This window comes from Solanum tuberosum, unplaced genomic scaffold (genome assembly GCF_000226075.1).
Source record: "Solanum tuberosum cultivar DM 1-3 516 R44 unplaced genomic scaffold, SolTub_3.0 scf00506, whole genome shotgun sequence".
In the NCBI taxonomy this organism is placed as follows: Eukaryota; Viridiplantae; Streptophyta; class Magnoliopsida; order Solanales; family Solanaceae; genus Solanum; species Solanum tuberosum.
Genome location: NW_006239429.1, coordinates 156,175 through 169,275, shown reverse-complemented (window position 1 = coordinate 169,275; position 13,101 = coordinate 156,175). Strand labels below are relative to the sequence as shown.

At 34.3% G+C, this 13,101-nt stretch overlaps 2 protein-coding genes across 2 annotated transcripts; both read left to right on the top strand.

Moving 5' to 3' along the window:
• The first annotated feature begins 948 nt into the window (after nt 1-948).
• LOC102601243 (probable protein S-acyltransferase 1) lies at nt 949-3,898 on the top strand. Its single transcript, XM_006364696.2, has 6 exons — nt 949-1,096; nt 1,426-1,605; nt 1,687-1,995; nt 2,105-2,326; nt 2,844-3,289; nt 3,739-3,898. The coding sequence occupies exons 1-5, from the start codon at nt 995-997 to the stop codon at nt 3,267-3,269; spliced, it is 1,239 nt and encodes a 412-aa protein (XP_006364758.1). The 5' UTR covers nt 949-994; the 3' UTR covers nt 3,270-3,289; nt 3,739-3,898.
• Nucleotides 3,899-5,652: 1,754 nt separating this feature from the next.
• LOC102600897 (probable protein S-acyltransferase 1) lies at nt 5,653-12,510 on the top strand. The gene is made up of 6 exons (XM_006364695.2): nt 5,653-6,086; nt 6,633-6,827; nt 7,743-8,051; nt 8,947-9,168; nt 10,460-11,119; nt 12,039-12,510. The coding sequence occupies exons 1-6, from the start codon at nt 6,030-6,032 to the stop codon at nt 12,042-12,044; spliced, it is 1,449 nt and encodes a 482-aa protein (XP_006364757.1). The 5' UTR covers nt 5,653-6,029; the 3' UTR covers nt 12,045-12,510.
• The last annotated feature ends 591 nt before the right edge of the window (nt 12,511-13,101 follow it).

Genomic DNA, 13,101 nt, shown 5'->3' with positions numbered 1-13,101 from the left:
TTGCTGGAGCATACACTGGTTTCCTTATTGTTTCTCTCTATTGAGAAATGAATTCCAATTACAACTATTTTCTCACTCTCCTAAGGGTGTGATGTAGAGGCCAATGAAGCGAGTGCTAATGCTGAAAGATATTAAATTTTAGAATTGGCAAAATATTAAATGATTTTTTTTTCTGTTTATCTAAGCTTGGTGAAATTATGAGGTGTGCACGAAATTGCATAGACAACACTTTATTTTGAGTCAAGGGTCTATCGACGAAATTTTACATTGATTATGTCGTTGTAGTAAAGATGGGCAAAAATTGAATAAAACTATAGCCTTCAATTATGAATACACCAACAAACCTAGTGTAGTCCCATTAGGAAGGAGGAGTGAAAACAAACTTTTTTTTCTACTTCACGAAGATAGAGATACTATTTAACAAAAAACTGTCAGCTCGAGTAGTACACATCAGATTAGAGCGGTTAAAAGTAATGCCACCAAAGTATGATGATAAATATAGAGAATTGATTTGCTTTCCGTAGACAAAAGGGACTAAATATCCTAAAAGACAAAACATTAAAGGATTAAACTACATCATAATTGAAACATAAACAACCTCTTTTCCAACAAAAAAGAAGAAGAGACAATCCGCGCGAAATGTTCGGTTCCTCCAAACTGTTTTAACGGTAATGAGAGAAAAAAGAAAAGAAACCATCATTCAACATGTAGAGCTGGGGAAAAGCTGGTTTAGATCAATCAAGAAGAAGAGAGAGAAAGAGTGAGGAGAGAGAAAAATTAGAATTCTTGTTTTTTTCTTCTTCCTCCTCTTCTCCAAATTATTATGTTTTTTTTGGCACCAGCACCCCCTCAATATACAATCTTCATTTTCTTTTTTGATCTTCAATAAATTATGGGTATTGTTGTTTTACATCTATAATAATAACCAAAAAAAGAAAAAAAAGAGAGTATATAATTTCTTGCTTCTAACTGTTTATTTGGATTTAGCACTGTGATGGGAGGTGGGATCACAAATCAAGATTTGTCTTTTTCTTCCAAATCTATGGACCCTTCTAAATTGAAGAAAAGGCTTTATCAAGTTTGGAAGGGTCGCAATGTAAGCCCTTTTTAATCTTTTTTGATCTTGATTGCGTGTATGAAATTTTGTAGTTTAAGAACGAGTCTTGTTCAGAAGGGGAGCCTTAGAACAACGGTATAATTGTACATGTGTAAACATGTAGGTTAGGAGTTTGAGCCGTGGAATCGGCCACCTTTTGTTGTGATGATTTATGCACTGAGCTGCCTTTTTTAGGACGAGCCTTGTCAAGGGGCTTTTACAAATTCATGCTGGTTTTTCATTTATGATAAGCTAATGCAAGAAGTCAATGTTACCTAGTTTTTTGATGCAGAATAGCTGAATCATAAAAGCTTTATCTAATGTTTCAGAAATTTCTATGTGGAGGAAGATTGATCTTTGGTCCTGATGCAGCATCACTGTACTTATCGACATTTCTGATAGGGGCTCCTGCATTGACATTTTGCATAAAAATGCTATTCATGATACCAAAAGTCAGTCCAATATATGGTCATGTTGTACTAATTGTGGGACTCATCATCACAGTTTTGGTATGTAATTCAACACTTGGAAGATAAAATTGCAATAACTGAATAGCACTAAGAATGAATGCTGTAACCGATTTAATGCAGGCGTTGAGTTTTCTCTTCATGACATCTTCAAGCAATCCAGGAATAGTTCCTAGGAACTCGCGGCCACCTGACTTGGATGAAATGTTGAATGCAAGTTCAGCATCTATGGAGTGGGTAGGCAATGCAGCCCCTGATGTGAAGTTACCAAGAACAAAGGACATTTTTATCAATGGTCATTCAGTAAAAGTCAAGTTTTGTGACACATGTTTGCTCTATCGTCCACCACGTGCTTCTCATTGCTCGATTTGTAACAACTGTGTTCAGAGATTTGATCACCACTGTCCATGGGTGGGTCAGTGTATTGGAGTTGTAAGTCATCTGTTTAATTCTTAATATTCGATATTTATCTTTGTAGTTTGAAAGCTCCTGTCTTTACTTCATTAAAAGTTCATTTACACTTTTTCCCCTTGTGTTGCAGCGTAATTATCGATGCTTTTTCCTTTTCATAACATCAACAACAACTTTGTGCATATATGTGTTCACATTTTCACTGCTGAACCTTCTTGGACAACCAGGGAGCTTTTTGCATGCCATGTCAACGGATGTTGTATCTGTGGTTTTGATATGCTATTGCTTCATAGCTGTATGGTTTGTCGGAGGGCTAAGCGTCTTCCATTTTTACCTAATGTCAACAAACCAGGTAACTTTCTCGCCCTTTAATCGTAGTTTCTGTATCTCTATAACATAACATCTTAATTCATGTGGATCAGTGCAATCTCATATGATTCTTTTGTCCCTTTGGTCTTGTTTTTTCACAAAAATGCACCTATTACAAGTTCCCTTCTCACCTATTTTGGTTTCAATAGATATGCATGCATCTCTCCTTTTCTTTTTGTCTTGCTTTGAGGTGCAACTTAGTTTTCAACTTTGGGACAAAAGTCGGGCTGTGCCCTCTGCACTAACTGAAATGTCCCAGCATCCAAATATTAGTTTTCTTAGCGAAATCCAACTGTTGAGAACACATAAGAAACAACAAATGAACACACCCAATGTAATCCCACAAGTGGGGTCTGGGGAGGGTAGGATGTACGAGACTTATTTCTGATAGACTCTCAGCTCAAAGGAAGTACTCAAAATACACAAGGAACATCAGAGTAAAACTAATAAAAACAGCAGACATGTTTGTGACTTATTTGTATTTGCACATGTTATTGCAGACAACGTATGAAAACTTCAGATATCGTTATGAAAAGAAAGAGAACCCATACAGCCGTGGCATTTTGAAGAATCTCAGGGAAATCTTATGCTCTAAGGTCCCGGTTTCATTGGTCAACTTTCGCGAATGGGTGATTGAAGAAGACGATGCAAGTATGAGATCCATGTCCATGAGTCACAGATTTGGTTCAATCAACTCTAAAGGGAAGTTTGATTTAGAGATGGGAGGCATACTCGGGAAGGATGCTACTTTCCAAGTGGATTATGGTGGCATTGATGAATCTTTGAAGAAGACGAGAAACGATAATGCAAATTTTGATCCTCTTTTCTTTCCTGATGATCAAGATGCAGAGTCAACACATTCAAATGAACAAAGAACAGTCGAAGATGGCAGAACTGAAGAAGACAGCAACCGTGGATCTTCATAGCAGTTCTTCATAGATAAAAGGTAGTTTTTTCTTATAAAGTCATACCTCTCTATAACAACTGTCCTCTGTAACACCATTTCACTATAACAACCAAGTTTTCTCTGTAACCGATTTTCATGTTATGTTATATTATTATATGTTCTCTATAACATAACTTCACTATTTATAGCAACCAAAAATATCTGTACAAAACGCCACTGGTATAGAGTACTAATATAGAATTTCATCAGTAAATCTTACTGATGGACAAAAGCATGAATAAACAAGTCTTATAGTGGTACATTTTACTGAGATCATTGCTTTTTATTGATGAAAACACCAAATACTATGCATTTTTAGACAAATCTTACAGTACTGCTTTTATCATTTCTCTGCATTGATGCAACACCAGATACAGCCTATAACAACATTTCACTATACGGCCAAGGGACCGATTTTCCATGTTATGTTATATTATATGTTTTGACAGGTCAAGCAAATGAGCGATGCTTATCGACATACATTATGTTGGATGGGATCATCAGATGTCGATTTTGCAAAGGCTGAAAAGAGTAGTTGGTTTCTTTTTATGTCTTCAAATTACAGCAACTCTTTTGGAAAGTCTTTGGTACATAAAAATGAAATATAGAGTGGGAAATGGAGCTAAATGAGGCTACTGATCTCTTGTACAGTATAATATAATTTTATCTTCTTTACAACTTGTCTCCTTTTCTTCAGTTTTGTTTTAGCTTAGATTTAACAGTTTACCCTCTCTATCTATCTATGGATCTATCTATATACAGTTTGTTAATTTTTAAGAGGCTATATCATTTGGACTTTTGTCCTCCTGTAAATATGTTACTTCCACCTACTCTTTTGATAAATGCAACTTATTTGCCTCATAAACAGAGACAGACTCAAAATTTGAAAGTTTGGTTAAAGTTATAGTAACCAAGACTCGATCGAACTCAAGGGCCTAAAGGACACGACAACCAAATGCCCCAACCCAATAGAGATGTTTGAGGGCTCCTTTCAAAAGTATAAAATAGTTCTTCAAGATATATGCACGAATAATTATAATTATTTTTGAGGTTATCGAGTGTCCCAGCAATAATGATTGTTAAAGGGGTCAACAAATATAATACTTCTTTTCTAGTACAACAAATCTTTTTTTCCTCCAACTTTTTTGTACATTGCATATCACCTCACCAACTTAATTAGCAGTGGGACACATGACTATAAAATCTAAAAATAATAATAATAATAATAACAATAAAAATAAAAATGAATTGTGCAACCAAAAGAGGAATGTTTCTCTTTGTGATAGATAGTAATGCTTCATCGGTATATTCCATTCCAAAGACTAATGAAAATTGTGCTGTGCCTGCACGTTTTTTGCCTAAACAACAACCACCAGACTGTATAATATTTTTTTTTAAAACCATTTTTTGTTTCATGATATTAAAAAAAGAGAAATGAAGGATTTTTTTTTTTTTTTGAAAATAGTAATATTTAAATGAGTTTAACATATACTAACATTTTTTGTTACTTCCAATCAAAGAAGAATATATGTTACGACTTTTCACTTTAGTTCACGGTGGACAATAACCCTTGATAGAAAGGTGTGAAGATCAAGAATTAAAGTAGACGATTAGTAGATAGTCAGATATATTGCTTTTTCCACTTTTGGAGTATTAGTATTATATATTTTTGTATTTTCGTATTCTTAGATTTTTATTATTACTTATTATTGTATTATCTCATTGATATTATTGTCTTCTCGGAAATAATTTAGCTCTCTACCTTTTCAAGATAGTGATAAAATCATTAAATTTGTTGTTGTACTTTACAAAGTAATTATTTCAAGCCTGTCTTGTCTTTATATTTTGAAGGAATTTGAATGTGTATGCATGTAGCTTCATGTTATTTGTTGCCACTTGCTATACCATCAACAATAGTAATTTATTAAATTGAATACTTTGGTGAATGGTGATTAGATTTGCTACTTGTGAAAGATTAAAATGTTTAATATTTATTGGTGGGTTTAGAAAGCGATTTATGTGAGAATTATATTTGAGTGTAATTATAAGTAATTACATGTATTAACTTATTTATTAATCAAGTAATTACTTGATAAACTTTGAATGGACGGTAACAAAAAAAAATGCAATTATACTCTTTAATTTTCACAAAAATTATAATATCTATTTATAAAAATAGATTTTTGTATCTATATATTCCACGTACATTTTCATTTGTTACCAAAGTTATTGAAAACTCCCTCGTCTTAGAGACATTGACGAAGTACCAAATGCCACCTAACAATTTATTAATTCGTTTTTGTAATTTTACGAGATAATAACTAGTAGAGTATTAAATTATAAATTGGAGAATTTTACACAAATATTGTTGGAGAGAGAGAGAAAATTAGAGATAGGGGAAAAATTCATTCTGGGTAAATCCGTCTGAGACAAAAACAACAACAAAGGCAGCTGGTTCTTGATCACCACTTCCTTCCCAACAACAACAGAAAGACTCTCTCTTTCTCTCCCTTTTGCTCTCCAAACCCCATTTCTTTAAAGTCTTTGAATTGGGGAATTCCATATTTTCTTGAATTTTTTTGAGAAAAAGACAATCTTTTTCTAAATTTGGACTTTTTTCTTTATATGGGTTGTTGGAAGCTTTTTAATAGGAAGAGAAGAGAAGGAGTTTGATTCTTATTTGGGATTGAAAAGTTGGAATTTTTGGGTTGTTTTTGTTTCATTCCAAATTTTCAGAGTTATGGTTCGTGAGAAACATAAACCTCTGAAGCTTTATCAGGTTTGGAAGGGAAGTAATGTAAGTGTCTCTTCTACGATTCTGCTGCTATTATGTTTTTCAGTGACTCATGTGAAACAAATAAAATAAGTATGATATTGTCAGAGCCATGTAAGTTTTTTTTTTTGGAATTGAAGAGATTGTGTTTAGCTTAGTATTTTAGTCATGTTTGAATTTGAATATGTGGTTTTCTTGCTGAAATCAAGTGTTTAGACAGCATGGACTGGCTAATTTTGGTGACTTTTGTTTTTCTCTTCCTTCTCTTTGCTCTGTCTGATGTAAGAATGAATTTGAGGTTAAAGTTGAGGCCTTGATAGTAGCAATTCTCACTTAAAGCTGTGTACTTTCTACAAGTTTGAACTTGAAGGTGCTGATATCCTTATATTCTTATACTGCTTGTTCATAAGATATAGCAGGATTTTTTTATATTGTTAAACTGCTTGTTTCATATGGTCAAACTTTTCTTAGATTCACAGTAATAATACTTTGCAATATAGAGTCTGCATAATTTCAGACCGTTCTGTTCCATGTCTTTTACCTTCATTTTGTGCTGTTAAATGTTTCCAGAAATTCTTATTGGGAGGAAGATTGATCTTCGGTCCGGATGTGTCATCGTTGTTTCTATCAACACTTTTAATTGCTGGCCCAGCACTTGCTTTTTGTATAAAAGTCTCTTGTGTAATCAGACATCGTATCAAAGAGCACAAAGATGCTGGTCCTTGGTATCCTATACTTGTAATTGGAGCAGTTCTTACCATTATGGTATGAAGTTTCTTTATCATTGTTAATATTAGTCGACATGGGTGATTCTGCATTCTTCTTTCTCCCCTTTTAGTCTATTCTTGGTGTTAAATAGGATGATGATGACATAATATGAAATATATCAGTAGGATCATAAGGTTTCATTACCATGAAAAAATGAATGACTCTGTATTAGATCTGCTTTGGCAATTGAAACTACCTTATTTAGGGAATAAGTAAACATTGTTTATGATGTGATCAGTCTTTATCCCCCATAGAAAGATGGGGGCGAAACAAAGGAGGACAACACTTTTTGCTCCTACGACAGTCAGTACCTTATAATGTTCCCTTCTCTTTTTCTGTCTACAACAACAACAACATACCCAATGTAATCCCATAGGTGGTGTTTGGGGAGGGTAGAGTGTACGCAAACCTTACCTCTACTTCATGAAGGTGAGGCTTGTTTCCAAAAGACCTTCGGCTCAAGTGCAGCAATTCAAAGCAGTTATGAAAAAGAAAATACGGAAGTGAAAAAAACATGACAACTAATAAGGAAAACATTACAGAGCATTAAGAAAAAAAAAATAACAACAAAATAGTGCGTTAACCGAAATAAAATAAATAATGGATTGTAACAGTTATCAAAAGGCAATAACTACGATAGACAATAAATTACATGAATAGGGTTAAAACTTGTTCTGTCACATGCAATTTTTTAGTTTCAGCTGTCTTTCTCTTCTCACTGCTTTCCTTTTCTCTTTCTCATTTCAAAGTAAGTGTTCAAATTTTTTTTTAACAAAAATCAATTGAATAATCACCTACATAGAAGAAAGCTGATGAACTTTCTCTAGTTAATTGTGTAAGTTTATAATCTATAGCTGACTGATTTGACTTGAATATTGAAACAGTTCACAAATTCTTTAATATCTTGTGCAGGATATAGTTTTTCTCTTTTTGACATCTAGTAGAGATCCTGGAATTGTCCCACGAAACACAACCCCTCCTGAATCGGACGAAACATTTGATATACATACCCCTTCCATGGAGTGGGTCAACGGTAGAACTCCTCATTTGAAACTTCCACGAGCAAAGGATGTAATCGTGAATGGACACACAGTTAAAGTCAAGTACTGTGATACATGTTTGCTGTACCGGCCTCCTCGTTCCTCTCATTGTTCGATCTGCAACAATTGTGTTCAAAGATTTGATCACCACTGTCCCTGGGTTGGTCAGTGCATTGGGCTTGTACGTATTGCTGACTATGTATTTTTTTAAGCGAACTTGAACTAGATTTGGATTGTTTCCTTTTACCAATTAATAAACAGTCTACTTGTGTGTGCAAGATGATGGTTATGTCTAAGTTGAAATGATGCAAGCATTGTGAAATGAAAACAATTCTATCCCTGCATAGCGAGAGCAAAAGCTCATGCTAGCCAAAGTTAATTTAGTTTTTCCACACCATCCAGCTATAGTCTTTTTCCCAAGAACCTAGTTCTGGAGTTGCACTTAATAATTTCCGTAGATTATCAGGGAAAGCCATTATACTATGGAAAAGTGGAGTACTCATATAATTGTTTGGCATGAAATGCTAATCAGCCATATGAACTGATATAAGTTTTTGTCATGAGATGTGAATCAGCCCTATGAAGTATAATTCTAAAAGCCATTCATTGCAGAATCTTGTTGGATGAGAAAGAACAAATCATTGATGGTGAGGAATATATGCAGACTAATGGTTATATCTTAGTGAATGCATGAGAAATACGATATTCTTTGCTAGAGTATGGGTTGTACGAGGGAGAGGTTAAAGAATAGGAGAAAGAATAAAGAGGGTTAAATGTAGTTCTCTTTGTCTCATAACTTGAAATATTAATATGATTGATTTCCTTTCATTTCCTGTTGTAAATGATTAATTGATAATACAAACAAAATGGATGATTCTTCTAATCTTCTGCTCTATCACTTGGTGGCGTATAACTTGTCATGCAAATTATGTCCTCAGAGAAATGAAGTTACTTCTGTTGCTCAGGATCGTAAAGTAGAGGCAGTAGGATGCTGGATATCACCTTACATGAGATATTATGACATCATGACACCTTTTTTTAGTTGCTGAGACTTTCTATTTCTCACTTGGTTGCAGCGGAATTACAGATTCTTCTATTTGTTCATATCTACATCAACTATATTATGCATATATGTCTTTGTCATATCCTTGGTCAATATCCTTCATCATGGCGGCAACTTATGGAGAGCTATTTCACAAGATATCTTGTCGGATGTTCTCATTATATACTGCTTCATTGCTGTTTGGTTTGTTGGCGGCCTTGCTATTTTCCATTTTTACCTGATTAGCACTAACCAGGTGACATCTCTAACTAAGATGTATACTAGCAAAATTAATTATGGTTCTTCTGTAATGTCATCTGCAATATGAGTTGTTTTATGATAAATTGGCATATTTAGGAAGTCCAACTTAAAATTGCATATTTTCTATGGTGAATCATGTCTTACGGTTTTCATTGGAGTATATTGTATACGTGTGCCTGGTTCATAGTTAAAATATACCCTGCAGTATTAACTATTCTAAGCTGGCAGGAATATCTAGCTGCTAGGATATTAGAACACATAAGAACCAACTTTTATTTGTTGTCCATTTAAAACATCTTTCTGGATTTCTGTGCTTTGTTTTGAGATGCAACCTCTGGATCATAGTCCTTGTTGTTTTCTTTCTTTTTCTATGTAGAAAATTCTTGGTAGGTTGTCCTTTTGTGTCACACTTAATCTGTTTATTAGTTCTTTGTGTGATCTTCTTTCTTTCAGGATTTTATGGAGGATTTTCTAGACAAACTTTAGATATCTGGTCCTTTAGAGTAAATGAATAATAATGTGTGAAAGTGAACCTGCTGGCATCTTCAAATACTTAAGAGTAATTATATGTAAAAGCACTTAGAGTAATAATTTGTGATGACATCTATTATTACTGACAACTTAAAGTTTATTTTGATGTTTAATTGGAACCAGCGTTTCCTCTCAACTTTCTTACTCCTGTTGTTCTTCAAAGTCTTGTTTCTTTGAATGTTGACTTCCAAGGATTGAGTTCTCAAGTATCAGCCTGTGAGATGGATCTGATGTTATAATAGAATTTATTAGATAAATCCCACTCCCCCATCAGAAAAGGTCAGGGAAGTTTACTAAGGATCCACTTCCGTTATTTTTCTTACTCTGCAGACAATAATCTAAAAAATGCATTGACAATTATGAGAAATCCCAGTGTAGTGGCTCTAATACTCTCGGTGATTTGTATAACATACTGCATATATTGAGTTGTTCCGTGGACTAATTTTAAACTTCACTCATGAGGCTCATTACTAATGTTCCTTCTGCCTTGCTGTCCATATTATTCTGAAAAGCCAATTAAGATCCATTATGGCCTGCATCATCTGAAGTTCAAATCTCGTTTCCCCTAGTTTTGATTCCTCTTCCCCAACTCCCCTTGTCCCCCTATATAGATGCATTAAGATATGCACCTATGATTAAATGTTCGCTTACAGTTCTCTATATTTACCTGCTTGAAATTTAACTCTGATGTGTTGCTTCATATTCTTACATAACCATATTTTTTTTCTGTTCCCCATTTTTGTTGTTTCTTGCAGACTACTTACGAGAACTTTAGGTATCGATATGATAAGAAGGAGAATCCCTATAATAGGGGGACAATTGAAAATATCAGAGAAGTTTTCTTTTCCAAGATCCCACCTTCCTTAAATAATTTTCGAGCAGTTTTTAAAGAAAATGACATTGTAATGGTTGAGCCAGCAACTTCCAACTTTGTGGGAAATATCAATAGCTCAAAAGAGAAGATAGATATTGAGATGGGAACAATGTTTCCAGAGGATAGTGGACTTTCACTTCCTGAAATTTTGCGGAATTTGGAATATGAGGAGATAGATGATACTTTAAAAAGCAGGGAATGGACCAGAGATGCTTATTCTGATTCTGGTGAGCATATGCGGAGCATCACCAGCTTAAAGGAGACAATTGATATTGAGGTGGGAGATAACTTTGCAGAAGATAAAGGAACTGCACAGGCAGAAATTTCGCAGAATATGAATGGCAATAGCATGAAGAAAAATTTCAAAAACAAGGATGAAGGTGGGAGAACTGATTATGAACCTTTTTGGTTTTCACTTGAACAAGAAAAAGAAAGTGTAAAGAGCTCCACTCTAGGAAGTGCATCTAATGTAGAAGAGAACTCGGAAGAAGTAAGTAGCTCGGCTCTGTATATGACACCAATAAATGATCGTAGCCCAAAGGTATCAATTTTCATTTTCTTTCACTGCTTATTTTCTTTAAGTCTGTCAGTACTCTAGTTTTATACACTGTAATACTAGGACCATATACATTGTTAGTTTGTTACTCTCTTGAATGTGGTTGATAACACGAACCACACTATGAATTAGACACACATACCAGGCAGTGGCGGAGCCAAGAAATCCGATAAATGATTAAAAAAAAATGCTGCTCTTGGAACTTGAACTTGTACTTCTCTTAAGTCAAGGGAAGGGGATTCAAAAACTTCTACATATGCACAAAAAAATAATAATATTTTTACCCTATCTGTGTGGTGCAGTTTTCAAGGGAATTAAAATTTCCCCTGATTTCATAAGAGCATTTGGCTCATTGATGTTATACTTCAAGATGCATGCTCAACTAGAAGGTTCAGGAATGGTTAGGGAAGTGCAACTAATGGAACTTTCAAACCGTATTAGCGGTTCTCTGGTATTACCCAATAAGTGGTTTTGTTGGCTGATCAAGATCCAAATAGACAAAGTTATTCCTTCTTCTGAAACTTGACAAACAAAATGGACTGAGCCCATTTTCCTGGTTTCTTTAATATGAACAATGAGGTTTATATCCATCTTTTTACATATGCACGGGAGACGAGAGAGAGAGAGCAGTCCTCTTGCCCCCTTAGATACTGCGCATAGCTGCATACTACTATACTGTAATGTGATTGAGCATGTTGGAAGAATAATGTGTTTTAGTACATTGTGGGAATTTTTCATTAAATGATCTTTCGCCTCGGCTCCTTTAGTTATTTAAAGTTTAATGGCATTATTGTGCTATCATTTCCTCTTTTCTGATTTAGGTTCTTCAACAGTAAAAGTTGTCAGCAGAGACTGCTGGATCTTTTGTTGTTTAATCAAAATGACATTACCAATTTTGTTTCAGGTATAGCATACACATTATAAGGAACTCTCCCTTGAGTCTTTTGTGTTTACCTTGTGGCAGCATGGGAACGCTTGACCAAGAGTCACGGCTTTTCAAATTATCACGTACAAGATCAGCAACATATGGAAAAATTGTGTTTGAAATAATGCAGGGTCTTGCTTGAGATGAGAGCAGATCCTGTTGTTCAAAATTGTAGATAGATTGATGAGTAGCTCCTTTCTTTGTTCATCCTTTTGTCCAATTCCATCCAAGTCTTTTTTTCATTCTCTTACAAAGTCAGTGTGCATAGTTTGTGTATCATGTGAAGCTTCTGGGTGATAGAAAATTTATTGGAGAAACAAATAGATAGATTGTTTTCTGTAAATTTGATTTTGCAGCTTCTTATCCCTGATTTGTTTTCTATTGGTATGGTTTGTTTAATTTTCTTTTTTGAATTGGTCTCTTGATAAATACCAAAGAAATTTCCAACTGACTATTGAGTATTCTTCTCCCTTTTGTTTTTGGTATAAAATTTAATCCATATGGACTAGTTTAGCTATGGAACCAAAGTAAGATAAGAACAAACAATAACTAAGGGTGGAAAGTTACTACAAGTGATGACAGAAAAACTAAAAATTGTTATAGTATCTTTCACCAATTTGCAAAGAAAATAGTCTCTCTCTTAAATTAGCTAACATAGGGCTCAAAGTGGAGGCTGGGTTAAGACTTTGAGTTTTACTAATTATAGTTTAGCTATTGAATTTTGTCGAATCCGTGGACACACCTGTGGTGAGTATTAACCAATCAAATAGACCACGTGAAAGAAACTCATATACATTTTTAACAAAAAAAAAGAATTTCAACCATTAATATTAGGTTGATATCTTGAGAAATCTACATGGAGAAACATAGACCACAATTACTACTACTTCCCAAATGACACAAAGATACAAACTTTACAAAGCTACCATGTAATCAAGCTGACCCATCATAACATGCCACGTGTCAGAAACCCACTTAACCCACAAGATTTCATTGGATGAGATTAGATTCCATCACTGTCATCTAAAATTCATATATCCCT